The sequence below is a fragment of the Haplochromis burtoni genome, unplaced genomic scaffold (genome assembly GCF_018398535.1).
Source record: "Haplochromis burtoni strain Fernald_Lab_line unplaced genomic scaffold, NCSU_Asbu1 Contig_127, whole genome shotgun sequence".
Lineage (NCBI taxonomy): Eukaryota > Metazoa > Chordata > Actinopteri > Cichliformes > Cichlidae > Haplochromis > Haplochromis burtoni.
The window spans coordinates 1,208,380-1,235,920 of record NW_024582488.1 but is presented as its reverse complement, the minus strand read 5'-3'; the positions used below and the strand labels follow the sequence as shown (position 1 = coordinate 1,235,920).

At 44.1% G+C, this 27,541-nt stretch overlaps 1 protein-coding gene across 1 annotated transcript; it reads left to right on the top strand.

Moving 5' to 3' along the window:
* Positions 1 to 5,362: 5,362 nt before the first annotated feature.
* Positions 5,363 to 26,593, top strand: tshz3a (teashirt zinc finger homeobox 3a). Its single transcript, XM_005930318.3, has 2 exons — positions 5,363 to 5,862; positions 17,473 to 26,593. The coding sequence occupies exons 1-2, from the start codon at positions 5,823 to 5,825 to the stop codon at positions 20,787 to 20,789; spliced, it is 3,357 nt and encodes a 1,118-aa protein (XP_005930380.1). The 5' UTR covers positions 5,363 to 5,822; the 3' UTR covers positions 20,790 to 26,593.
* Positions 26,594 to 27,541: the final 948 nt, after the last annotated feature.

Below are 27,541 nucleotides of genomic sequence, written 5' to 3'. Positions count from 1 at the left end.
GAAAGAAAGAAAGAAAGAAAGAAAGAAAGAAAGAAAGAAAGAAAGAAAGAAAGAAAGAAAGAAAGAAAGAAAGAAAGAAAGAAAGAAAGAAAGACACTTTATGAACTTGGCCCTATTTAACTTGAGCACCCTCAAGATGAAGTGCAGCCAATTTTGGCTTGATAGGATTATTAGAGATTGAGCACGCTTCCAGTGGAATGGCTGTGAACAATTTTTCTTATTTTTACAGCTTCTTTTAATGGATTTTTTTAATAAAACATATCATGTGATTAACACAACAAAGTCGATGCAAACCTGCATCTCCAACGCTTTAAGTGAGCAAGGTAAGCAAGGAGGGAAAAACCCAAGCTGACACAAAAGTCAGGCCAACAGTGCCCAATCTGCACCGCTGTCCCTCCACTTCTCTTCTCCCCTGTGAATTCTTGCTTCACTCTGGAGAGTGATGATACTGTCTACTCTGCTAAGACTCCCCCTGCTTGACATCTCGACACGAGGAGAAGGATGTTCCTGTCTGTCTCGTCACATCACAGACGTCCTGATTCGGATCCCTCCCATCCAACACCCTGTGATGCTTCTCTTTAAAAAGCTGCCCGTCCATCATAAACATCCTCCCTTTTATGTTCCCCGCCTGAGAAGGAACAGGAAAGAGAGAAATCAGCCCTCTCTCAAACACATGCTGACAGCTCTAAGCAGACTGACGTGACATCAGAGGAGCGATGTGCCAGACATAGCTTTGAATTTCCATAACAAGGTAACACCACAATTATTAGTCACTCAGTGAGACCATAGCTCCTAAAACTTATTGAAATATTTCTGAATTTGTTCAGAGTACTTCAAGCAGAGAAAAATCCCAGCAAATCCATACTAGAGTTACAACTGTGTTATACTTTTTTTCTCTGAAAAGTGTTAATCATATACATCATTTTCCTGTAATCAGTCTTTTTCTAAATGTTCTGAGCTGTTCAGCAAGAGTCCTAAATTAAATCCCTCACCTTGACTTCATATAAATGTAATACTGTCAATAAAGGAGATATAAATAGATAGGGGTGTAACAATTCATAATCTACCTGAATATTTTAAAAGGGTCTTTTGGGCAATGAAGCACGGGAAGAAGAGAAGGGAGAGAGAGGGAGAGACTTGATCAATCACCAGAGTTCTGCCTTTACAATCAGAAGTGCACTAATTGAAATGGTGTGGAGTCGTCTACCACCCCTAAAGGATGAACCCTATCAAATTAACAATTTTTCCTAATAATTTCCCCCAAAATATAAATCCTACTTTTGTCTCCCATATGCTTCACTTTTCCCGTCTGGACAATGACTGAGAGAGAGTTGGTTGTCGGCTGTCTGGAGCGAAGCACAAAGAAATGTTAAGGAGACCTTTTCAATGCCTGACCCATTCAGTTTGTGAATGTTAATGTTTATTAATGAGGACATGAAGGGAAAACCAAACTAAATGGCTTAATAACAAGGGAAAAGAGAATGACAACATTAAAGTTTCTTTATTAAGTCATCCATGCCTCAAGAATGTAAAAAAAAAATCTCTCCATCAAAGGTTTAAAGAAAGATCAAGAGTGTTTAAGGTGGTTCATGGGATATATTACAAAAAGTGCTTACTTTGAGCCATCATCACATGTCCACCTTTTCCTGAGCTTTTCTATTTTCAGTGTGAAGCTAATGAATTGGGATCTGGAAAAGGTTTTTCTGCAGGCTTACAATGAGAAATGATAAGAGATTATTTTAGAATGAAGATCAATGACAAAGTCCAAACGGTATGAGGAGGAGCAGCAGGAGGAGGAGGAGGAGGGGGAGGAGAACAGGAGAATCATGTGCCCTAATGTAAGATGAGTGTAATGCGCAACCCAAGGCCAAAGGCAAGAGCTTCATCTCACCAATTTTCTTTACAGGAGTGGAAATTACTCTGTGCCGTACATAGCTGATTTATACAAATTAATGACCTGGCTTATTAATAGGAAGAGGTGCATATATTAAACACTATGAGTAAAGGTAGCTTTAATTATGCATCCTTTATAAAACCTGTTTGACTTCAGCACGTGGTGCATAGGTGTGTTTTCGAGATCAATCAGAATGTTGAAAAATTAGTTCATATAGCACTTGTGCCTCTGTTCCTGTTCCTGTAGCGACAGTGAGAAAAGAAAACAGAAGGAGTCACACGGCTGTTTATTTTTACATCTTAATTTAGCTCCACCCTCAGTCATTTCACTCACGTTTTTATATTAAAGTTGTTGTTTTTTAACCTTTCCTATGGATACACTATATTTACACAAAGGGTATTCGCATTTCACTGGACACTTCGGGGTCGCTGTATGAGCAAGTGTCCCTGCCCTGCCCCTTTTGTTGTCCGAGGGGACTGCTGCGCTGACAATGGTGTCACCTCTCCCTTGGGGGGACACCTCCGAGTGATTTGTGGTTGGGGAAGACTGATGAACTGCTATTGCCACCCTGTTTCTTTGCTAGATCAATTCTACATGTAGGAGTGCGCTTTATGAATGATGGAGACCTCCTCAAGCCATCCATACAGCTGCCCAAAGACACTGCCCTGGCCCCCATTGCACCTACAAGGCAGGAATAAAGCAATCATTCTTCTCAACATGGCCATGCATTATGCACCCGTGAACATAGCCACATGAATACACAGACAAAGCAAGTGCACAGACAAACACTAGTGTCTGTTTGCAAGAAATCAATAAAAAATACCCCATCTATCGCAAATTTGTTGGCTTTTAAGTTCTATTCCTAAGCGTTTTTGAGAATAGCATAAAAACTTTGCAATATTATAAAAGATTGGTCCTTTTCTTGCACAAAGCGCTGCTGACGGGGACTTCTCATGAGAACAGAACTGTCAGATTGCGCTGTGGCTCTGCACTGTGCTGCCCATAACGGTGCAGGCCAATAAGAGCGATTTGATGGTATTGAGGGATCACTTGCAGCACATATCGGAAGGCTGAATAGCATTGTGAATAGGAGCGGCATACATAGATGTCATGAGTCCTGCCTCCCGCAGAGAGGTTGAAAGCAAAAAGTAGAGCGCAATGAATACTTGAGTGTTCTGGAGGCTATGAAATTGAAAGGCCTCTCTCTTTTTTCCAAAAGATTTCTGTAGAAAAATAGAAGCAGCTCATGCCTTTTAATCACAACTTTGAGATTGATTGGGCGAACTTGTGTGCAAATCAATGCAGGCTTGACAGACGTTCCTCTTTTATGATAATCCTGGTGTCGAGAGCAAGAAGAGAGGAATAATGCAGCAGGGCTACCTGACATAAGAAGGAATCACACATATGCCTTAAAAAGAAAGTATCTGAGTATTATTAAAATATCCAAATTTCATGTATAAAATCGCATACCTTAAAGCAAGTGAGTAATTGAGCTTGTGAAATTGTGTGCTGTTGTTTTCTTTAATAAAACCCTGCACAATGAGTTTCAAACTTTCATCAGTACAATATTGTTAAAATGCTGGAAGCATACCAGATACCATTTGCATCACTCTAATTATACCCATAATGCCCTCTTTTTCTGAATGTGCTAAACACCCGGCTAGATTAAAGCATCTCCGTTTCAAAGCTTTAACACACACAGGAAAGTAAGACAGATGCACAGCTGAGATAACCTCCATTTACAGTGTAAGCCTGGGAGAGCCACAGTGTAGAGGCCATATACTATTTATGGGTTAATCGATACAGTAGCTGGATGACACCATGTCCCCGCTACTTTCTGTCATGATGATGGCTCACTAATTTTGGAGTGACTGCTTTCTCCTCCTGCCTTCAGCAGGCTCCAAGACGGTTTAATTTGGCTGTAAAAACGCCAATCACCAGGTTACTTCTTGTTCCTGGGGGAGGTCACAGTGGGGCCAAGTCCATAGGAGAGAATATATTCGCATAGTTCTCTAGCAGACACTGCTAACCCTTGACATCCCATTTGGGTTGTAATTTCATGTTGTTAAAGTGACAGGAACCCAGCTTATGTGCTCTTAGAGATGCAGAGACAGAGGCCAGTCCTATCAGAGAGGGCTTTAATTCTTGTTCTCTGAATGAGGATGCTTACATGTGTGTGTGTGTGTGTGTGTGTGTGTGTGTGTGTGTGTGTGTGTGTGTGTGTGTGAGAGAGAGAGAGAGAGAGAGAGAGACAGACAGACAGACAGACAGAGCAAGAGACAGAGAGGCAAAGAGGGAGCACACTCGCTAGCATTTGTGTGTCTGCAAAATGCGTGTGTGGCTTTGAGCACACGGCATGCAGTATGTTTTGGTATTTGTATGTGCCGTTTTTGCTGGCAGGGGTCAACGCACATCAGAGACACAGAGGGAGACCTGGGACCGTCCCACTCTGCAGAGATGCTGCTGGCTCGAGAAAAAACGAAAGATACAAGTGGTGTAAAAAAAGAACTCATTACCTTGGCTCTTAAGACATGACGCTGTTCCCTCGAACTGGCTTTGATCTCTACCTAATGCAGATATATGGGAGAAGTGATTCTTTTTTTACTGTGATGAAAGCTAACATTTTTAACTGTTCACATCAAAATATTGTGGCTGAGGCATCGGGCATGTTTGCATTTTCAGGTGGTGTGGAGCGGGGTTGTTTTACAAATTTTGTTCATCAGTTATAAAATATTTTGACTATGTGAGCTTGCAATGAAAATGACTTACAATATGCAGTATAAAGGCCTCCGAGAGCCATTGTCCTCTCTGTTTGCATCTCCTGCTATATATATAATTGATTGTATGTCTTTAACATATTACATAAATACATTGCATATACATACTGTACATATTGTCTTCGTTGACACTGTACTTATTGTACTGCGTTATTAATTTGTCCCCACCCATATTTTATACACTGTAAGTTGTTTTTTTTATTCTGTGGCAAAATAAAAAGGTTTAACTACATTGAATATAAACCATGGAATCAAAACTTTTATATACTAGTAATTTTGGTTTTGTCCAGCTGTGATCCATAAGTATGAAAAAGTACAAGATTGAATTGTGGGAGATTATTTACACACACACACACACACACACACACACACACACACACACACACACACACACAGGTGAATCAAAAAGAAAATCATAAGAACTTGATCAAAATTTAAAATGTCATATAGATTAATGATTTACAATGTAACAGATACACTGCATCTATGTGGCAAGAAAATTATAGTTACGTAAGTAAACAACGGGGGAAATGTGTTCGTTTAATAAATAAAGCAAAGTCACAACGTGTGATAAACGTTACATTCTATGATTATTCGTTAGACTGACGTGCCTAGTGGTATTACTGGAATCATTATGATAGCTGTGGTTTTGTGGCTTGTAATAATCAGCCGCCTGCGTGTAATAACCTCTGACTTGCCTGAAAACCAGAGGTAGGAGGACACTCGTGTGTGGTGTCCGCCCCTCTCTGAGAAGTAAAGAGTTAACGGAGCGGTGGGTTTGCCCATTCTCCTGCTGTGAGTGACGCGATCATCTCTCTTATCCCTCAACTTTGCCTGTTGCCAGACCAGGCAGCCGAGGTGGACGCTGGCTATCACCGCTGACATTCTTAACGCGATCCCACCAAAACAAAAATATGCTCCCTCACCTTGTTTATGTATTTTCCCGCTGACTTCTCAGTGCATGCCCTTATTCCAGTGACGATGGTTTTTAGTTTTTCTTTTCATCGGACTCCCCGATGTTGTGCAGTCTACTACACGAAGGCGTGAATCTTTTTTGAGTAGAGGTGGATCTTCCCGGATACGGCGAGGGGGCAGCTATATGAAATAAAAAGAAGACTTCTCACGGAAATCCCCACAGATTAAAAAACACAATGCCACGGAGGAAACAAGAAGCGCCGAAGCGCGCAGCAGGTATGTGGAGCCAAATACTATATGCGTAAAATAAGGCTCACGGTGGCAAAGCTGCGGTTCATTTGTTTTGTAAAGCTCACTTTCCAGTCACCGCATTTCCGTTTTCACTTCGGGGTTTTTTCCCCTCTCTCCAACGATGCGCTTTGTCACTCTTGGCTACTCTTGTGAGACCTAATAGAAACTATTACCAATATAAAGCTGATGTATAGTTTATATACAACATTCTGCGTTTTCGCTCTCGCTTAGAGTGGCTGGTGTGCCCCGGTCGGATGAGTCGGCTGCTGTAAACTTTCGCTTCCTATTTTTCCAAACTTGAATCCATGATAGTTTACCGCATCGAGATGTAATATAAACTGGATCTTTAAGCGTAAAACCTCTGGAAATAAGCGGCGTTTTCTTAACGAGTGCCCGAGGCGTGCCATAAGAGCGTAAGGGCTTTGTGCGCATTTGATCACAGCGCTTAACTTATTTGCACAAGCGAAAAAAAACTCTACCTCTGAGGTATTTCTTTTCTTGGGATAAGATAAACAATTTGAGAGCAGACAATGGGGTTTCGTGGGCTGGAAGGAGCCATAATCGACAGTTGCCATGTCTGATTTGACGGTTGATTGATTGGCTGTCATGCGGCTTTGATCTGATCCTTCCCGATTTGCATCAGAAAATCACTTCCCACCATGTGCTGCAGGCCCCTGACGTCACGTTTAAACCACTTTGAAAGGCCCTGTGTACTTTTTTACACTGGCTCTCACTCTCTCTCTCTCTCTCACACACACACACACACACACAGTTTCTATTACCGTGATGGTCAAGTGACTCACGAAAAAGTGAAGGAAGGGGGGGACAAAGTGGTTTCACAGTGAGACATCACACACACACAAGCAGACACATACTTCCAGCAGAGAACATCACACTTCCATGTGCACATGCTCACTTCTTCACTTTGAACACACATAGGCAGACACAGTTACACACATACAGTGGGTGAAGGAGGCGGGAGGAGTGGGTTAGGGGTTGTAAAAGGAGCCGTGTGCTATGTAATGGAGGGGAGGAATGGGTTTGCTCTGTCAGACCGGGCCGTCACAACGGCTTTGTTTCATGTTTGATTTAATTGTCTCTCCCCTGACAGGCCCATTCATCAATGGCTTTAATGGTCAATCAGAGACAAGCTGAGTGAGTGCTCCCATTCTGTTTAGCCATAAGCTGGCCTGGGCTTTTATTTCATCAAAATGCCCCAGCCTAATGTACATGCTCACTGGCTCAGAGTGGCCGCGGGGAGCACATAAAGAATGACTGAAAGCTTTCTGATTTCAGATCAGTGAGAAGGATGTTTTTCTTTTTTCATCTCCTCCTCTCCTCTCCTCTCTCTTCCCTGCTACACTGCTGTTTCTCTGTTGACGAAAGGGAATAAAAGGCTGTAATATAGATCGTTTTGTGTTTTTAGAAAACAACTTTTTCTCCCTGAAACCAGGCTTCTTTGTTCATTCATTCATCTATTCATTTCTTCATTTTTTCATGCTCCCCTTCCACCCCTGTCAGTCAACCCGTGCAGCTGCAAGTTATAAAGTTGTCAACTGTTCAGTGGCACACAAAGGGTGATGATGAATTGATTGCAGCACAGAGCATGGTGATAGAGAGAGCAAAGAAAAGGATGACAGATGATGGGCCTTGATTAGGGACTTAGGGGGAGAGTCAGCCCACTGCAACCTTGAGACTTGCATGAAAAATCTACCCCCCCACTCCACCTCACACACACATATACACGCACACACCACCCTGCTTTGCTCTCTCTCATTGTCTCTCAAACACACTCTCGGCTTCTCCCTCTCTTTCTTTCCTGTCTGAGAGGGTTTCTCTCTCCACAGTAGAAAACTTGTTTTGCCTGCTTCATTAGCGTTGGTCCAATTAGCCGTGAGGCTGATGGAGTCCTGACAGGCCCTGTGATTGGAGATGACAAGCTCGGGGTGCCCAGCCCAATGAGGTTTGCCACCACTTTGATGTAATCAACTTGATATTACACAGAGCCGCTCGCCTTTGGTTGTGCTGTAACTCAATTTTCTGCTGCAGGTGACAAATGGGCCTGCGTACCTGGGTCAGGTCTGAGTGCTCTTAACAGCCAAGGGCAGCTGGCCACATAAACAGGCGAGCAAACATGAGAGAGCGAGACTTTCCCGGCTGTGGAAATGTAGAGCCCTTCGTGAATTTGCCACCAGCTCGGGGTCCCGAAGCTGTTGAAATGGCTTCAGAAAGTTGAAATACTCCGTCGACTTAACAGGAAGTCGACATAGGCTTTACAACATGAGGGCGAAGACGCAGCTGTTTGCAGCTCGTGTCAGTGCATTGTCACACCACCACAGTGAAATCCATCCTGCCCTTTTCATTCTCAAAACGCTGTGCTTTGCTCGTTTGTGTAAGAGTTAGTCTGAGAGAGGGTGTAATGTAGATGGAGAAGGGTGGGGAAGTCGGTCTGATTTGGACAGGACTCCACAGCAACAGTTTCTTCTTTCTGCAGGGTCAGGAGTACAGCTGCCAAACTGGCAGCCATCACTTATGTTTGTCTACGAGCGGGTGAGTGAGTATACACTTAAATAAGTGGGCATCTACCTTTGAATTTGTTGGGTTTGAATGTGTACGTGGTTTGACTTACTGATACTATGGACGGGAATGATAATTACAAACCACCTGCTGCGGTCAGGTTGTAATTCTCTGAACCCTTCAGGCCTAAGAAGTCTCCACTTTTTCTTCTCTTCCCACCTCTTTCTTAGCAAATCAGTTGCGTGTGTGCCAGCTAAGAAACAACAAACACAGAGTGTTGACACCAGTAAAGATACAAGCCTTTACAGCACACATTGCAGACCCACACCCATATGTTCTGAATGGGTTGTAAAAGCACCAAGTGAAATTAAGTACGCTTTTATATCTGTCTGCCTTCCTGTTGTTTATGTGTGAAAAGCACGCCCTTTTGGAAGCAGCAGGGGACCGCAAGTTTGGACTTAATTGTCCAACCGACAAACGCAGTGACAGCGCTAGCGAGGTTCAACAACAACAATACGTCTCCTCAGCTGCTGTTGTCTGCAGGTGTGAGCAAGGCAAGTGTTTTGGCCTTGCTGGGCCCGTTGCTAATGAAAGTCCTGTGGCTGGATTCCGGTGAGGTTGAGTCACGTCTGTGATCTATGTGTCTGATAAGTGCATACCTAATGAGGCTGTGAGCACCAGGGAAAGGAGGAGGAGGAAGGCTGACAGAATGTTTCCCACAGGTATTGACAGACGCCTTTTTGTTTTTGCCATAGGCCTTGACTCCATAAATCCTGCCTGTGTAATGATAACAGTGCCACCCTGCCAGCAAGTGACTGAAAGAGATAGTGTAAGAGAAGAGAGAACGAGGCCAGAAGGGGGAGGAAGGGGAGGAGGAGCTGGTGGTGGTGATGGGGGTGGGTGGTGGAGGGGTAGGGGGGGCGGGATGACGAGAAGAAGAGCGAGGGCGCTGAAATGGGCCTTCTCTCCTTTTTAACACGCACTTGGCAGACGTCAACCCATTGGGTTGGGCTCTGAGAGCAAAAGAAGAGTGTAAGTGCTGTAGTAGTGTCACAAATAGAAAACCGTTAGCCATACACTCTTCCCTTTCAGCTTTCAGTGTGCTTTCAGCCGAGGTTTTCAGCTGAGACTGCTGTCTGGGCACCGAGTCGGAGGCTTTGTAAAAATAGTCCCACTGCTGTTGTGATAGATGCAGCTGCACTCTGGCGACAATTGGGACAGGCTGGATCCTTCCAAACCCACCACCCTCCCACCCCTCCCAGAGGTAGAGAGCGTTAGAGAGTGTTAGAGCCTGGTGGGATGTGTGCTGTTTTCAGGGAAACTGAGCTGCTCCGGTCTTCAGGGGTCCTGAAACCCAATCCAGGAGGAGAATAGCCAAGCCATGCCAGAGAGCCGATTTCCTTTTCAACAGAGTCATTTATCACTGACCCACCCTTCGCTTCTGACACGCTGACGTGTGTCATTTATCAAACGGGCTTTACCAGACACACAGAGAAGGGAGGTGGATAGGGGGCAGAGAGAAAGAGAGAGTGAAAGAGGGGAAAACAAGACAGAGATTGCACTGAGAGAAACAAAGAGACGTAGTATGAGGTGTAAAGTCAGCAGAGTTTCACACAAAAAACAGTTGTTTGTGTATGAGTTTGGGAGAGTTTTTCCAGGGGCGAGTGAGATTTCCTGAAACCCTTAAGGAGAAGCGTTTGGGAGGGGAGATTTTTTCGAGATGACAGAGAGGATTGAGTTACACCGAGTTGTGTTTTGATGAGTGACAGAATGTTCTTCCATGACACATCTCTGGATGTCGAATGAAGGGGAGAAATATGCTTTGTGAGTATACAAGTCCGACAAGTGTGTTAGCGTTGTTTACTCATAATATATGCACAACGAGGACGCTTGGAGGCATCGTAGAGGTGTGTGTGTCTGTGCGCAGATGTGGCCATATGGCGCCAGTGTTTAATGCTGCGTGAGTGTGTGTGCTGCTCCCTGATGAACAGGGCTGACAGGTATCACTCATGCAGCAGCCTGGCCTTTAAATGAACCCGAGCTGCTCTGCTCTCCCGTGGCCCTAACAGGCTCTCTCCAAGATGGATGCTTCTTTAAAAATCAGATTAATGATGGATACCAGGCTTATAGTGCCATTTATCATGAAGAATATTATTTAGGCCGGCCGTGTATGGCTGTAACTGGAGAGCCAGGACGAGAAGAAGCAGGGTGGAAAGCCTTAGACAGACACTCACTGCGTGATGGATGGCTGAGCGCTCTCTCTGAGTGTTACTAGACACCAGTGCCGCTGCAGTAAGCCATAATCAGATAGCCCAGGGATGTTTATCCCGCAACTACACTACCCAGATTGCCTTGCCTGAAGGGTTGCTTTATGAAAGGTATAGTCTGTCATTTTTATCATCTTTAAAAAAGTTAGTTGAATCGCAAAAAACTCTCCAGACGTAAAAGGGCAGGTAGAAGCCGCTATAGAGTTTATTGCAATTATGCCTTATACAGCAATCCATTGGATCCTTTATAACCCAGTGTAATGATTACCCAGAAATTTCCATTTAGTTTTGCCCAGAAGAGTCCCCAGACCCACATCATTCCCCAACAATCGTGAAAAGTGGAGCCAGCTCTGCTGGTGCTGCTGCGGCAGAAAACTGGAAAACACATTTTTGTTTTTGTCCTCTTCATGTTGCCTTCTCTCTGTGTCCTACCTCCTCCTCCTACACACTCCTGTGATTTATGGTGGCCATCCATCTTCGGGCTGCGTCCATCACCTCCTCGTTGCTAGGTGATCACGGCAGCAGCTGTGTGTTTTGAGAGGGGTTCGGTCATCCCACTCCCCAGTCCTGATTTTTTACCCTTCACCTTGTGCTCTGACCTAAAGTTTCGACTTTTAACATCAAAAACAAAAAAAAGGCAACCCCAGAGGCTGTCCTTTGGTTTAGGCTCGCGCTCTTTGGGTCTTCATTTTGACTCAAATAACTGGATCTCAGTCAGTCAGTTTTTTTTCTGTCCAGTCGTGTAAATATTTTACTCAAGCTACTTGTAATGAGAAAAAAACCCCTACATACTTGTCTCCCTTGCTGTGGCACCGCCACGATATCACTTTGAGAGTGACAACTTACTCCACGTAGCACAGAAAATGAGGGCAGATTGGACCAGTCCAGTTTAATCCAGTTATGAAAACACTAGGAGCTGAAAATAAATATGAACATCAAAATGATTAACTAAGCTAGCCATTGCAAACTGTTACGGCTTTGATCTACTGTACTAATGCGGTTTTACTGCATGCTGTCTTGCAATGCAACGACATGAATGACTTATAGGCACGAGTCCTGGTGCATGGAATTACATTTACAGATAATTGTGTTTATGTTTGCTACAGGTTCAGGTGCACATATGCATGCCCCCACTAGAAAGTATTTCAGATTGCGCAAACTAGAATGTCAGAAAGTCTAAACTAAAATAGTCCCACTATTTGAAGCTGGCTTGATATCCTTAGTTTAGCTTTAGTCTGGCTTTCAGGCTGCTGTCTTTCTGTTTTGCCCCATTCACACAGCCCAGTGACTTTTTAACAACATTGTTATATGAGGCCTAAACAGTTCAAGGAATGTAGGACTGAGCAGCAGTTCTGCTTCACGAAACTTTGCTTGAGAGCTGCTCAAGTAAGGCGTATATAAAAAATGATGGAAAGAATGAGAGAAGATGTGGAATAGTTGAAGGAAGTTTGACTGACTACGTATCATCAGACGAGACAGGCTTGATGTGCACATCAGACTGGAACATCACCTTCCTCTGGAGCCTCAGTCCTTATTACTGCCTTTTATTTCCGTGCCTGTGGAAGTAGTTTGTGTGTATTTTTTTTCTTCTGTAAAATTTTATCACCTATTGCTCTGAAATAGGACTTTATGGCTTCGGTTAACTTATAGTGTTCAATATTAGATGGAGGTTATAGTAAGAAACAGGAGGACTTTGTGTGCTTGTGGTTTGTCTCATTCTAGATAAACTAGATGAAGTTTCGGGTCTTGTAGGTCTGTATTTGCAGCTGGCAGCTTTGAAGTCCAGTTATAACACAACAAGCAGCTGAGGGTTGACTCTATTCACTTTCTCTCTCCCTCCTCTTACCATGTGCATTGACAAGGTTCAGCCCTAAGCTTTGCCTGGGGCCAGAATGATCTCTCTGTTTTTCCCATCTCCCATATCACACATCCTCCACTACAATCGGCGGACACAATGTATTCACAATGCCATCAGGGGGTAGAGAACACACACAAATAAAAAATGACAAAGACATCCACGATTGTCTGTAACACGATAGCTTGTATAAGCACAATGAGGCAGCAAAGCAATGTATTAAAAACCTACAAAAAGAGAGCAGCACAAGACAGTCTTCTGCGGTCATATCTGAAAAAGCGACTTATGTCAGAGCTTGTTAATTTTTAAAATAATCACACATCACCTGTTTCATTTTTTTCTCATGGGACTTTCAGCCAGCTTGTGAGGATCAAAGGGAAAAGAGTAAAAGAACTAAGTTTGATTGAGTGTGTTACTTTGACAAATGTGTACAAGAGAAAGGCATTTTAGGTATGTTCCTGATCTGCTGCTATTTTGACAGAATGGGGCTGTTTTAGGCTAAATTATTCTAATCTATTAGAGAGGTTTAGATCGCTGCAAAACTTGAGTAAGAAGCAGTGGTTTGTAGGGGTTTTTTGAAGGTTACTTCCTGTTCTTTAATGTGCTGGAGGTTTTTCCTGTTGGTAAGAGCCCCCCGCTGAGGGCTCGTGTTGGTTTAAGGATGTCAAGTTCCAGCTAAAATATTGTACACATGTCGAGACACACACGCCATGTTTTCATACAGATTAACCCTCTCCTTGCAGAGCTTCACTTTCTTGTGCTGGAAGCTACTTTTAGCCTTTTGTTGTAGCCTTTTGATTACCACTGCAGAACTTTTCTTTTACAGTAAACTATTAGAGACCACTCGTGCTTCCTGCTCCCTCCCTGGATCCCGGTTGTGTCTTTGTGCGCTGAAGGTGATCTAACCATAAAACCCACACAGACAATGCTCCTTCGGCAGTATTAATTTCCATTTTATTTTCCCAAGAATGTAAAGATTATATGTCTTACTTCTCTTTTCTGTCTAAGTAATTCTATATAATGTACACGCTGGATTTACACTCTGCAATACATTAGTTTGTGGCGTAGCTAAAAACATTTTACAGATTGTTACTAATAGCAGTAGTTTTGCACAATAATTTTAGGAAAAGACATGAAGATGCGGTGCTTTTGTTCTGCAATTTACAGCCATCTGTTATACAGGCGGTGTCCTGTTTTAGTGCGGAAAAACCCGACAAATAAAATATTGTGCTCATGATGACCGCGTAAAGGACTCTCCTACGATGCCTCTAGCAAGGTTGTGTTCTTGACAAGGCAGTCATTTGAGTATAAGGGTCAGACACAGGTAGAGATTTTAATGGCACATCCTGTTTACCCTGCTTGTGTTGGGTGTGATCCGGCTCCCAGACTGTTTCCCCAGCTGTGAAAACCAGATCACAGACACTCCCTTTGGTCATCAAGGGGGTAACTTAAGAAAGGGGTCTAGAAGAATTTGTAGCTCGATGGAAACCTATTTGTGCGTTCCGCAAATTTACATTTGCTAATAAATACGTAATTATGCAGGCTACTGAGTGTTTCTCCTTTTTGCAAATGTAAAATTACATAGTTTTTGGTTTTCAGGAACATGCGCCGTGTTTTCCTTATGCATACAAAAACTGTTTAAAGCGTAGCATCAAAAACAATGTTTTCAACTGCACTTGAGGAGAAAAAACCCAAAGGACAGAAGGAAAGAGACAGACAGAAAGCGACACTTAAAGCCTCAGCTTTAGAGGCAGCCACAGCACCTTCCTGCTTAATCACCCCCCTGTCCCTGCCCTCTCTGTTGTTCCTGATCGTCAGAGCAGCACTGCAGTATTTCTATCAGATGATCTCTCCCTCCTCGTCTGCGGCCCTTATGTTTATGAAAATGATACTCCACAGGAATGCCTCCTGCATGCCAAGATGTCACTGTCTTTCCTCATCGCTTGCATCTACATGCGTGTACAAGTGTGTGTTTGTGTTTGTTGGGGGGGGGTCATAACCGACTGAGTAGTTGTGTTTGCAATTATGCGAGAGCGTATTTGAGGTTGTGTATTTTTACATTAGGTGAAACGTGTGTTTCGGCTTGCGAGAGTTCGATTTTCTGCAGTTTGTGTGTTTGTGTGAAGTCGTTATTGCTATTTCTGTGTGAGCTGTGACTGAGATGTTGAGTGTGTGAATGTGCACCTCCTACCCCTCTTAACCCCTCCACCCCATTTCCCCTCCCTAAAGGAATCATTCATAGAACCTAATGATTCTTGTCTTTCCCCCACATGGCTTCAGCTCAGTTTATCATTACATGAACACACACGCAATCTCCTTTTTTTTTCTCTGCTTCTCACACCAACGCACACACTAGGAAAATTCATACATTGGTCTTACACCATATGCTCAGATATTAGTTAAGACTGCATCCAGGAGTATTGTTGTATTCATAATATTCATAATTTATTCTAAGGGAGCCTCTATACTCCCATCACCTTTTATTAGCTTGATAAATCACCTCTGTTGTCAGTCAAGGCAGGGAGAATAATTGGATGTGGTTGTCGCCCTGTGTGATGGATTATCAGTCATTGGGGATTAAATTAACAGATAGTGCTCAGACATAATGGTTTTTGTTTTGCATTTTAAATTGCCTGGGAGCATGGTTTGACTCTATAGGTTTTTATAGCCGGTCCTTTTGGACTTCACTCCCCCTTTCAGTGCTTTCTAGGCTTAATGACAAATGAACAATAAACCATAGGACTGGAGCTCTGTTAGTACAAAATGTAAAACATTTACTACCAGGTTAAGAAATAGACAGGGACCTGGCAAGGCTTACAAATGCAATGGCGTGATGTAGATGTAGAATTTATTCAAGCAACAGTTTGTTGAAATATCCAGACAATGCGAAGAAATGCTCGGAATGCTTTTGTGTTGAAGGCCGAGAAAGGCGACATGACGATTCAGTCAAGAGCTGTAGCTAGTCGATACACAAATGTGGTAACTACCTCATTCTGGCTGGTTTTAGTCGTTTAAATTAGAATCAGACATGACCTTCCAAAAGCAAAAGAAAAGAAGAATGTGGAAGTCACTTCAGCACTGGTTGTACAGAGATATCTCTCTTGCATGTTTTCCTGAGGGTGAGCAATTTACCTCCTCACCCACTTCGCCAGCCTCCCAGACCCCTCCCTCCCCTTCAACGTCCACATTATCATAATTGTGTCCAGAACATGAGGGGCCGGGGAAGTGATCATGTCATTTTATTTACACCCTGCTTGGCCCTTTTTACAAACGACATGCCACTGACTGCCAAGCGGACTGGGGCCCAACGACATCTTTTGATCAGGGTTGTCGGGGCCTATCAGCGGAGAATGGCAGGTAATGGATACCCAGTGACAAACCAAATCTCCGGGAGGACGAAGAGTGGGCCGCACCTGCCAGGTCTCCATTAGGCTGGCCTCTCAGTTGGGCTGCCTGCTGACTGTGCCCCCAGGGCCCAAATCAGACCAGCGCCAGCCGCATGGCTGCCTAGAGATTGGCTGTTAGCACTGGAAATGAGAGTTATTTCAGCTATGACATTTTTGTTTAGACTGGATGTGAGTGCATGGGGAGGTGGGGGGGAATGAAGGATTTAGTCACAGCGTGTGTGTGTGTGTGTGTGTGTGTGTGTGTGTGTGTGTGTGTGTGTGTGTGTGTGTGTGTGTGTGTGTGTGTGTGTGTGTGTATCTGTTTGTGTCCACACACATAGACTCGACTGTGCGTGAGTGCTCAAACCGTTTAGCCTATACCTAAAGGTTCTTGCCGTAGTATTTGTCTTGGTTTACAACATTGTCCAAATGGCCTCAGACCTGTCCACAGGCCATCCACTATTTTCTGAGAGTATTTGTTTTTCCTTAAGTTGAGTGGTTTTGTGAGTGAGGTGGTCAGGAAGCGAGGGAGCAGGGGCTCGGTGACACTGCGGAAAAGGGGGCGTGTGCTGGGCCAGTCGGTGCTAGGTGGGTAGGCTCATCATCACGAAAGACATAGTGGTTGTGTGTGTGGAGGGATGGGGGATGCAGTGCACACACACCAACGCACATAGACTCATCGGTCTCTGTGTGAGCTGTAGACGCCACCATGCAAAGTGACAGGTCACTTATGCATCGCCGTCGTGTCAGCGTCCTCAGTTTCGCCTCGTTCTCTTTATCCCCGCTTCCTTTGATTTTAATTATAGAATTCTTTGTCTGTTTAAAAATGTCTTATATGTGATATTTAACACTCTTTGGGTCTTTAGGTGTATAGTTTGAACAAGGAGTACTGATTATCTGTTGTATCAAAAAAAACTAGTGAACTTACTTCAGTGCAGATGAAACTGTGTGGTGTCTATTCAACATATCTGCATTTCATCAACAAAATTTTGACATCCCTTTCTTGAAATTCTTGAAGACATGCTCTTTGCCTGTGTGCGTGTGTGTCAGTATGTATGTGTGTGTAATCAGAGAAGAGGCAGATGAAGAGGCGTCAGACATATTAACTGACAGATGGAGGTTGATCCAACTCATTTATTACCCCAGAGGAGAATGCCACAGTGAGATTGGGCTTCATTAATTTCAGATTTAGTTTTCATTTCAAGCTGTTGCGCCCTGAGATAAATAAAATGGTGCATTATGTTTTTGCCAAGATATTTCTTTTTTGTTTTCCTCCAATAGAAGGAGTGAAAAGAGGGGAGGCATAAGTTCCGTGTGGCTGGGGTAGTATATAAATACAGGCTCGCCTAGAGGAAAATAACACCTCAACGGTTGATGAGGTGAAATGGGATGACTGTAATTTCTCAGCTCAGCTTTAAAGGCTCCCACACAGATGGCTCATTTATCCCTGGGAGTCCTCGGGCACACATAGCAGGGAAACTTTTTCTCCAGTTATTCTAACATAGCGTGTTCACTCCCTGCAATTTAACTCATCTCTTTCCTTCTCTCTTTGTCTTGGTTCTCCTTGCAGCTTATTCTCCCGACGAGCTGACAGAGCACCATGTGGAGGATGAGGAAGCAGAAGCGGACGACCTGCCCTCAACCCCTCAGGACGACCTTCCCATGAAAGATGAGTTTGTGGAGCAAAGTGTAGAGACTGCCAAGGAGCAGCCATGTGACCAAGAATCAGCTGAGACCACAGAGCTCTCAGGACAAGAGATGGACAGTGAGTCACATGTGAGTGAGACTAGTGACCGTCTTTCAGACTTCGAGAGCCCCTCCAGAAAAGTTGAGGGGAGCGTTGTCACAGCATCTATAAATGCTGACAGCAAGACGCCTCCCATAGGCGTGGACACGTTAGAACAAATGAAGGCTATCTACTCCAGCTTTCTCACCAGCCCCTTGTGGTCACCACTAAATTTTAACTCCACACCTCTACCGGCGCAGTCTTCGACTTCTGCAGAGAAGCCAGCTCGCAGTAACAGCACCAGTAGCAGTAGTAGCTGTAGCAGTGGTAGCTATGACTGGCACCAAACTGCAGTGGCAAAGACACTACAGCAGCATCCTCCACAGAGCCGTCACCCCGCTCAGTCAGAGCCCAGTCTCTTTAGTACAGTCCAACTCCACAGGCAAAACCCAAAGCTGTTTGGCTCAATCTTTACTGGGGCCAGTAAATTCCGTTGTAAGGGCTGTAGCGCTGCTTATGACACTCTGGTGGAGCTGACAGTTCACATGAATGATACAGGCCACTACCGTGATGACAACCAGGACAAGGCAGGCAGTGGCGCAAAGCGCTGGTCTAAACCACGTAAGCGGTCCCTGTTGGAGATGGAGGGAAAAGAGGATGCCCAGAAAGTTTTGAAATGCATGTATTGTGGCCATTCCTTTGAATCCCTCCAGGACCTCAGTGTCCACATGATCAAGACCAAACACTACCAGAAAGTGCCTTTGAAGGAGCCCATGGCCCCTGTGGCAGCCAAAATCATGTCTTCAAAGAAGCGGGGACTTGTGGGGTTAGACCTCAGTGCTACACCGCGCTCTAGAGAAGGAACCCCTAAAGCTAAACACCTACAAGGAGAACTTAGTGAATCCTCACAGAAACCTTCCTCCAGCCCATACACTCCCCAAAATAACCGCTATGGACACCAGAATGGTGCTAGCTATGCTTGGCAATTTGAATCCAACAAATTTCAGATCCTCAAGTGCATGGAGTGTGGGAGTTCCCATAATACACTCCAAGAGCTGAGGACCCACATGATGGTGACAGGACACTTCCTGAGGGTGACCAGCTCTGTGGGAAAGAGAATCAAAACACTTCCCGAGGCTACCTCCCCCAATCCCGGGAGAGTTACCACACCTACAGAACAGAGGGTCCAGTCTGTACCTCTTGCACCCTCTACCTTCTCCCCTCCGCCTCTTCAAACTCAACTTACCACAACTCCCCCGGCCACCTCCCCTCCCCTCAAAGAGATCAAGAAAGAGGAGGTTGAGGAGGAATGCACTAAGCAGGAGGCAATAGGAAATGAAAAGCAAGTTGCAGTTACTGTTAGTAAGGAGGAAGATACTGAGAGGGAGGAAAAATACGACATTTCAAAATATAACTACCTTACCGAAGAGGACCTGAAGGAAAGCCCTAAAGGGGGATTGGATATTCTGAAATCACTGGAAAACACTGTGACATCAGCCATCAATAAGGCACAGAGTGGCAATCCAAGCTGGGGAGGCTATCCTAGCATCCATGCTGCCTACCAGTTCCCCAGTGCCCTTAAGCAAGGAAACATGGAAAAGAATTCACAAATGAAGTTCTTGTTCAATGGAGGCGATGGAGTGCCGTCCTCCCTTGCCAAGAACCAGCCCCTCATTTCCCCACCACTTAGTCAGTCATCACTTTTTCCCAGCAACAACTTTCAGGCAATGGAAGACTTAGTGAAAAAAGTGACTGAGAAAGTAGCAAAAGTAGAACAAAGAGTTAAGCAGTTATCTCCAAAGAGGGAGAACCAATTCTCCCCCTGCAGCAGTGAGGCTGGAGAATCCCACAAGGGAGGGGAGGCAGACTCGCCTCGGGAATGGAGGGAAGTTACCCCAACCAATAGCGACAGGGGAAGCCATGGTGACAGAACATCTCCAGCAACCGAACCCAAGAGAGAAGCAGCAGTGAAATCCCCGCTTGCCTCTGCACTGAGATGCAGCACCGCCATTATCACTGGTCACACTCCTCCAGAGCAGCCCTTTGTCAACCCTCTAAGTGCTCTTCAGTCAGTAATGAACATTCACTTGGGGAAAGCAGCCAAGCCCTCTTTGCCAAACCAAGATCCCTTGAGTCTCCTCTCTAGGCTCAGCCAGAGCATGGCTGAGAAGGCCGCTGTGGCTGCTCCTCCATCACAGACCAAAAAGCAAAGTGTAGCTAATAACAATAGCTTTTGCCAGCCAAATGATGACCAACCCATGGACCTTACAAAAGGGAAAAGCGATCGAGGGGACTCTGTAAACTCAGCTCCTCTAACGCCCTCATCCACGGCCTCCTCAGTCTCTCCCATCTCTCTTGTTACTCCTGCAAAGCTAACAGTGGTCTCTCCATACACATCCAGCAGCCCTCTACACGAAAATGCATTGTCGGATATCTCAGACATGCTGAGAAACCTTACACAGTCCCACCATGTCACAAAGTCGGCGTCACGCCCACGTGTGACAGATAAAACTGAAGTTGTGGGCTCTACCCACGACGATGATGACGTGTCCCTGCATGGCCACAAACGAAAGGGTCGTCACTCCAACTGGAACCCACAGCACCTCCTTCTTCTGCAGGCCCAGTTTGCCTCGAGCTTGAGGCAGACGTCAGAGGGGAAATATATCATTAATGACCTCAGCCCACAAGAAAGAATGCACATATCTCGTTTCACCGGTCTCTCCATGACCACCATTAGCCACTGGCTGGCCAACGTGAAGTACCAGCTACGGAGAACGGGCAGAACGAAGTTCCTGAAGAACCTAGATTCCGGTCAACCTATATTCTTCTGCAGTGACTGTGCCTCGCAGATTCGAACCCCAGCAGCTTACGTATGCCACCTGGAAGCCCACTTGGGGTTCAGAATCAGGGACCTGGCCAAACTGTCTCCCAAACAGACTGTCAGGGACTCTCAGACTCTCACTGAGAAAGTAGTGCCCCTGGAGTCCTTTCTTCCTCCACAGTCGCAAGATGACTGCAGTAGTAATGGGGGAGTTTATCGCTGCCAGCTCTGTGTCCGTAAGTTTGCCACTAAGCATGCCATCAAGCTTCACCTCAGCAAGAGCCATGGGAAGTCTCCAGAGGACCATCTGCTATACGTGTGTGAGACGGAGAAATGTTAAATCCCTCTGAGCAGTAGAAATACTGTAAAACATATGTAGAATGACAGACTGTTAAAAAAGATAAAATGAAAAACAAAATATTTGAAAAGTGTGGTAATGCACAAAGTTGCCATGAACTACTGTTAAAAATTTCAGCACAAGGTGTTTACATCTATTCAGCCTATACACATTTCTGATTTCTCTGTATTTCAAAAGACATTTATTTCACTTTAAAATATACTGTAGGTCAAAGCTATTCAGCTCCCTCAGTCTGTGTTCACGTTTGTGAGACGGATTGTTTCACGATTATTTCGGTGAATCTTTTGACTCGAGAGTCAACTATTGACTTGAAATGTACTAATTTTATTGTATTTATTTTGTATTTTTGTGAGTTTGCTTTCGATTTGCTGGTAGACTGCATGTTTTACTGTTACATTTGTACAGTCCTATCCTGTCTAGATTTTAAAATGCCCTTCCAAACTGGTCATCAACACATTAAAACAGCCAAATGCCTGGGAAAGCTCCTTTAAAGAATCTGCCAAACAGCAGAAGTTCATTGCTTGTTTTATAGTTTTCTCTGTGCGGTCTTGTTTTTTTGCTGATTGTAAAAGCTGCCTTGTTCTTTATCACTGATTAAGGGGCACTAAAATCCAGGTCTGTGTAAAAATGTACATATAGTGTGTAAGCTTATGATTTGCTGTTTAAATTATGCATACTTGTTATATTTCCTAATTTAAGAGGACTATGACTATCCACTGGTGCAGAGCCTTTGAAGAAGATTAAAAAGGACACTGTTTTGCACAATAGTTTTATAAATGTTATTTGATAAAAAAAAAAAAAAACAATACAGATATGTTAATGCCTTGTGCTTCTATGATTAAATCAAATTAATTGCTGCAAAAATACATTGTGTTCTTTTATATTTGTTGATCAGGGTGGATTTAATGAAGACAAACATCACAGTATTGGCCGAATGTTGCCGAAAAAAGAGAACCTCAGCCCTCCCCTCTTTTGTCCCACTTTGAGTAAGCCTTTACAAATCAGCTGCTCACCAGGCTACATCTGCAGATACACTAAACAGAACTTTAAAACTCAACATTTTCCAGTGCAGTTGTCTCCACAACTACAATTTGTCAAGCGTTTGCGGTGATTTCTATGCTGTTGCGTTGTTGTGGAGCGGACTGTAGAGGTGCAAGCGGTGCCACTGCCTGCAAGGCGTCTGGCAGGTGGTGTGTGCTGCATGTAAACCACCAGATGTTTCTGAAACGAGCCACTGGAGGAGGAGGAGGAGGAGGCAGGCGAGCTGCAACAGCAGGCAGAGTGGGCTGATTACCACGGGGGCTTGGATGCCATCAGGAGCCCTGGGCATAGACAGCAGATCTGGCACACACCTGGACTCCAAGACTGTCCCTTGAAAAAAATAAAGCAGATCCTATATACGCACACTGAGACAAGTTGACAGTGGTGCAGAATGCACAGACAGGTGCTATTCCCTCAAAGCAGGCTTTTGGATCTAACAATATTACTGGCAGGTGTTGATGCTATCAGAGTAGTCACAATTCAGGCTCAGTGCCATATAATGAGAGTGTTGTTTTTTTGTTTTTTTAATATTTTTCAGCAGGCGTGATGGAGGCGCACGCACACACGCACGCACACACACTCGAACGGTCATATTTACTCTTTCAATTTTTGACCAGCTACCTTAGCCTTACTCGAAGACGCCTGGGGACATCATGTTCTTTGTGTTTGATGTTCCCACCTTTGCTTGTCATGACTGACTGACTAAGTGACTCAGGGCTGGGGAAGTTATATGGTTACTATGACGACGGCCATTTGCCCAGCCTCTAACCCTGCTCGTTCACTCAGCAGAGGACAGCTCGAGTGCAGCACACCCATTTACTCTCTTAAATCTCATCATCTCGCTTCAGTTCCTCCCACCCGGGAACAGATTAATTAACACACACACACTGTGTCCTGACCCCGTCTTCTCACACAAACTCATTACCGCCTCAGACTTGCTCCCAGCCCTCCGACGTTTAGGATACATTGGTGAAACGTTGTGGGAGAACCCAGCGATGACTCACATCTGACAAGCAGAATAAAGCCCTTAACAAAGGATGATAATTGAAAGATGGGATTCGGGCCGGTAGCCATTGATAATGCAAATGAAAAAGGCTGAGCACCCTTATTGAATATCTTGTGAGTTTCCAGAGCTTACCGAGTCCTCGCAGATATAAAATTACCTCTCAGACGTGATCAATTTTTTTCACCACTGTATGTGTTGATAACGCTTTGGGCTTAGTGATGGACTTGGGGTGAGGATGGTTGGGGACATTAATGAGATGGTTGACACTTTGGGGGTTAATGAGGGGCTGGAGGGAGAAGGCTAAATGATTGGACTTCTGCTTGAATGAGCATTATAGTGGCTGCTGGAGAGCAATGTAGAAGGAGCAGCTTTACTAAAGCCAATTATTTAGAATGAAGAACACAAACCTCCTCTCAGTTGTATTTTTCTGCAATAATAAAGAGGAGATTAGATGTGTTATCCATTGTTCTTTTGTCTTGACTTTCCTTGAGGGTTGGGTAGTTACAGACGCCGATGCGCCTCGATGCTCCTAAAACAAAGTCAGCAGTGAAGGGGGAAGGAAGGAGGCGGACAGGACAGGGATAGGATAGGAGGACAATGAGTCCCCCCACTCCTCCACTCCACAGATCTCCCATCAGCTCTTGTCATCCCTCTAATGAATATCAGTTAAATTGCTCTGTGGATCTGAGGAGTTTGGATGTCAATGTGATTTGTGTGAGTGTGGCGGATGGAGGGGCCCAGACTAATGAAAGGCGAGCCTAGCCTGACAGAGTGATGAGCATCAAGACCATCAGACCAATCACACAAGAGTGGCTGACAGTGCCAGCAGACAGACAGCTGAGAAGGAGAAACTATGTATTTAGGAAAACAAAATGGCTGCCAAAATAGTGGTGGATGTCTTCAGAGCACAGTGATATAGATCACTCCTGTCTCAGTGTGCACGAACAGTTAAGCTGATCCAGGCCACAATGTTATGTGCAAGTATGTGTTTCTGGAAATTCGTAAATTGCAATTTCTGTAGGGAAAAAAAGCCGGCCTTCTTCCCTTTAATCAGAGAAAATGTTAAAATATCAACAGGTCATGGAGATAAAATTATTAAAAGGACAAAAAAATAGTTTTTGTCTAGGTTTGTCTTGGCCTGACATCATGTGTGATGTTGCTGGCTACAATCAGCTCCCCACCCCATCATCTCCTTGCGTGATGAGACGGAAGACAATGTACGAAGTGTTGCCAATTCAAATAGCCTCCATACCAAAGATGATACAATGTCTTCTGACAGCAGCACAGGAGTCATGGGTTGAGTTGGCTTCACCTTGGACCCCTAATCCGTGTCGCTAATGTATGGGAGGAGTCGCACGCGTCTATGACAAGCGATATAGAGGTCATGGCCCGCCAACATTTGTGCAAAAAGGAACTGTTTTCATATTAAGAAAGTCGCAGTGTATAACAGGTTTGAGTTATCCACAAAATGCCACGATTATGAACAGAAGCGGTACAGAGATTGGAAAGCAGACAACTTTCAAAGAGACAAAGAGGTGAGTTTAAGGTGTCTGGATTCCCAAATGTGCCTTCTTTAGCGGGTGCAAGTTTTCATGCCGCTGTGTTGCAGTGCTCTGGCATTGCCTGAGATAGCTGTCAGAGGTATTTTGGTGTGATATCTGACAGATTTGCTAAAGACACTCGTCTCAGGGCAGTACTCTATATATTGTTAGTTTAATGCACAATGACATGACCAATTATAGCGAGCTCCATGCTCAAATAGCATGTCAAAACCTGTGTATCAATCCATTAGATCCTGTCTCCCATCACATTAAGTGGTACCTTTAGCTATCTGTTCAGCATGTAAAGAAAAATGCTGACTGAATGGAAAATCTGCCAGTGCTGCTCACAGAACTGATGTGTTTTGGAGAAAGTCTCTCTCTCTCTCTCTCTCTCTCTCTCGCTCCTTCTTTGTCTCTCCTTCCCTCTCTTTGCTGCTCTCTCGCTCACTTGCTCATCCAAGCCACGGAGCTCAAAATGCATAAACAATACATCTAGATAATGGCCCGCATTGTTTACTTAGCTCTGAAAATGTATTTGTGCAAAACTCTAAAATGCATTTAGGAGGAATCATTCACTGGGTGTAAAGCCTTGTTGACATTGGGGTGCTCTCAAAAGCAGGGGAAGTGTCATAACAACATCATATATCACTGTATCAATTGGAATAAGAGGGTATGATGTGCACTAGTTGTAACAAACCAGCGGATTCCACCAGTAGCTGCTTTGCCTCTCCCAGTATTTCTGCATCAACCTGCTTCGTTGGCCACGACAGTGGGTGGGAGGAGGTATATGATTTAGTGCAGTTGGTCCTAACGACCTCTCTGTCCTTGTGACGAGGACACTCAGCCTCGGGGCTCTGGCATGGAGGATGTGCCTTGGACCGCCTGGCACCTCGCCTGGCACCACGCGTGGCAACACGTCCACACTCTGCCACCCTTCTGATGGATTGGCCTGTCTCTAGTGCCACCTTCATGAAATCACTTTTTGATTTGTTGTCATGTTTTGCTCCTTTTTTTCCTGCTACTTGGGTTTTTCACGGGTAAGAACACCCTCTGGTCAGGTATTACAAGAGTGATTAAATTAACCTTCAATAAATCAGCATAATAGAGCATTACCTGCGAGTGTGTGTGCGTGCCAGCCTGATGATATGAAGGTGTGCGATCAAGAGGTCAGCATCAAATGTCCATCCATGACTACTCTATGAAACACAGTTGCCCCGTGGCTGAAGATGCTCTTTCCGATGTGCCATTTCACAGGAAACACATCAATAAGGCGCGATTACAAGGCTGACAAAATTAATCTCAACTGTCATTTCACAGAGCTCGGGTTTGAGAGTGCTCTGATCAAGTTACATTAGTGGAAAGCTACTGAATGATTTGGAGTGGAATCAAAATCCATTTGACTTCCCTTCTGTTTGGCAAAGGCATATCATTATCTAGAATCATTTCTTATCAGATATAAATGACATTTATGAGTGCATTACATTCCAGGCTTCAGGATTTAAAGTTAACCTATCATGATATACTTTATCTTCTGTCACATGTACAGTGCTGTGCAAAAGTCTCAAGTCACTGTTCATTTCTTTATCTTTTGCTTCCTTGGTGCAAGGTTTCTTTTGAATTTTTGAAAGTGGTCTTGATCAGTAGTTCCCAAGACTATTCCCAAGTTTTTTTCTTTTTCTTTTGGACATTGTAAGTCCAGTTATTGTACCTAACTATTTTCATTTTTTCTGAGCCACTTAATGCTGACCTATGAATTATTCAAGCATAAAAAGGGATAACTCATCCCTAACTCAAGGGATAAACCAGTGTTGTGTCTGCACAAAACAGACAACTTATCAACAAACCAGTTTCAATTGTATCTTTAGGTACTAAGTCACTAGTAGCTGTTACAAAAGCACATCATTTGTTCCCTCTTCTTTAGTTGAATCTATTACAAAGATAATACCGTTTGATAGGCATAAAACAATATATTTTCACCAAGAAGATCATTCCCAAAGAGCCAATAACTTCAAACTTAGCATTTCTCAGCATGCTGTGCAGTGTTTCCCTATAAAAGTTGAGGAAATTGGACATGTAGGGGACCAAAGAAGAACTGGCAAGCCTGAAGAATTATCTACACAAGATAAACACTATCTGAAAGTCATATCCTGAAGAAAGAGGGAAAAAATCCAGCAAAGACCTGACATGGGACCTAAGAGATGCATCTGGCCTTTCAGCTGATCTATCTACTGTTTTAATAAAGCCTAATCAGAAACAGTCTTGGTGCAAGTGTGGCTGTCAAAAAGCCAGTCTTAAGGAAGTGAGGAAAAGGTGAATATTGCTGGACTGAAAATCTGTAGCTAACAGGTTTTGTGGAGTGATGAATCCAACTTTGAAGTTTTGTTTCCAATCCAGTGTTGGAGGTCACGAGACAGGTACAAAAGTATTAGGTACAGCCAGCCTCTGTCATGGTTTGTGGCTGTGTTGGGGATCTTAACAACACTGATACAATTATGAATGCAGAAAAGTATCATCAGATCTTGATCCACCATGCAAAATTATCTGGAGTTTGGGGTCAAAAGGTAGCCAACATTCAAGAAGATGTTGCAGATTTTTCACAATGTTTCTAACAAATTATAAAGAAATGAAGGGCGACTCAAGACTTTTGCACATTATAATGTTGGATACAGTGTTGGGGAGTAACGGAATACATGTACCGCCGTTACGTATTTAAAATACAAAATACGAGTAACTGTATTCCGTTACAGTTACCGTTTAAAAAGGTGGTATTTAGAATACAGTTACTTTGTTGAAATAAATGGATTACACAGAGGTCTTTTCCCTTTCACACAGGCTCTAATGCCTGTGTCTCAATCTCGCGGCCCATGTCACCTCTACTTGCGGTCCGCATAATTACGTGAAGAAATTTTGTTTTTAAATTATTATTCAAAAAATGATTTAATATGAAGGCAATAGGCAGAGTGTTACAGGCATCGCCCTAAAGAATGTAGCATCATGGGCAGTGTAGTCTGTGCTGCAGGGAGAATGGACTGCCATACCCTGCCTCCTGCTCATATGTGTCTGTGAGCGCGAGGGAGGGAGAAAAAGTCCAAAGTATGAGGTGCTACCGACGAGAAACAGGAGATGGAAGCATGTAAATATAATAA

What these genes read in the sequence shown, in the direction of transcription:
- tshz3a (XM_005930318.3), top strand. Translation starts at nt 5,823, where the DNA reads ATGCCACGGAGGAAACAAGAAGCGCCGAAGCGCGCAGCAG. An exon ending in AGCGCCGAAGCGCGCAGCAG is followed by an intron (nt 5,863 to 17,472) that starts GTATGTGGAGCC and finishes TTCTCCTTGCAG; the next exon opens with CTTATTCTCCCGACGAGCTG.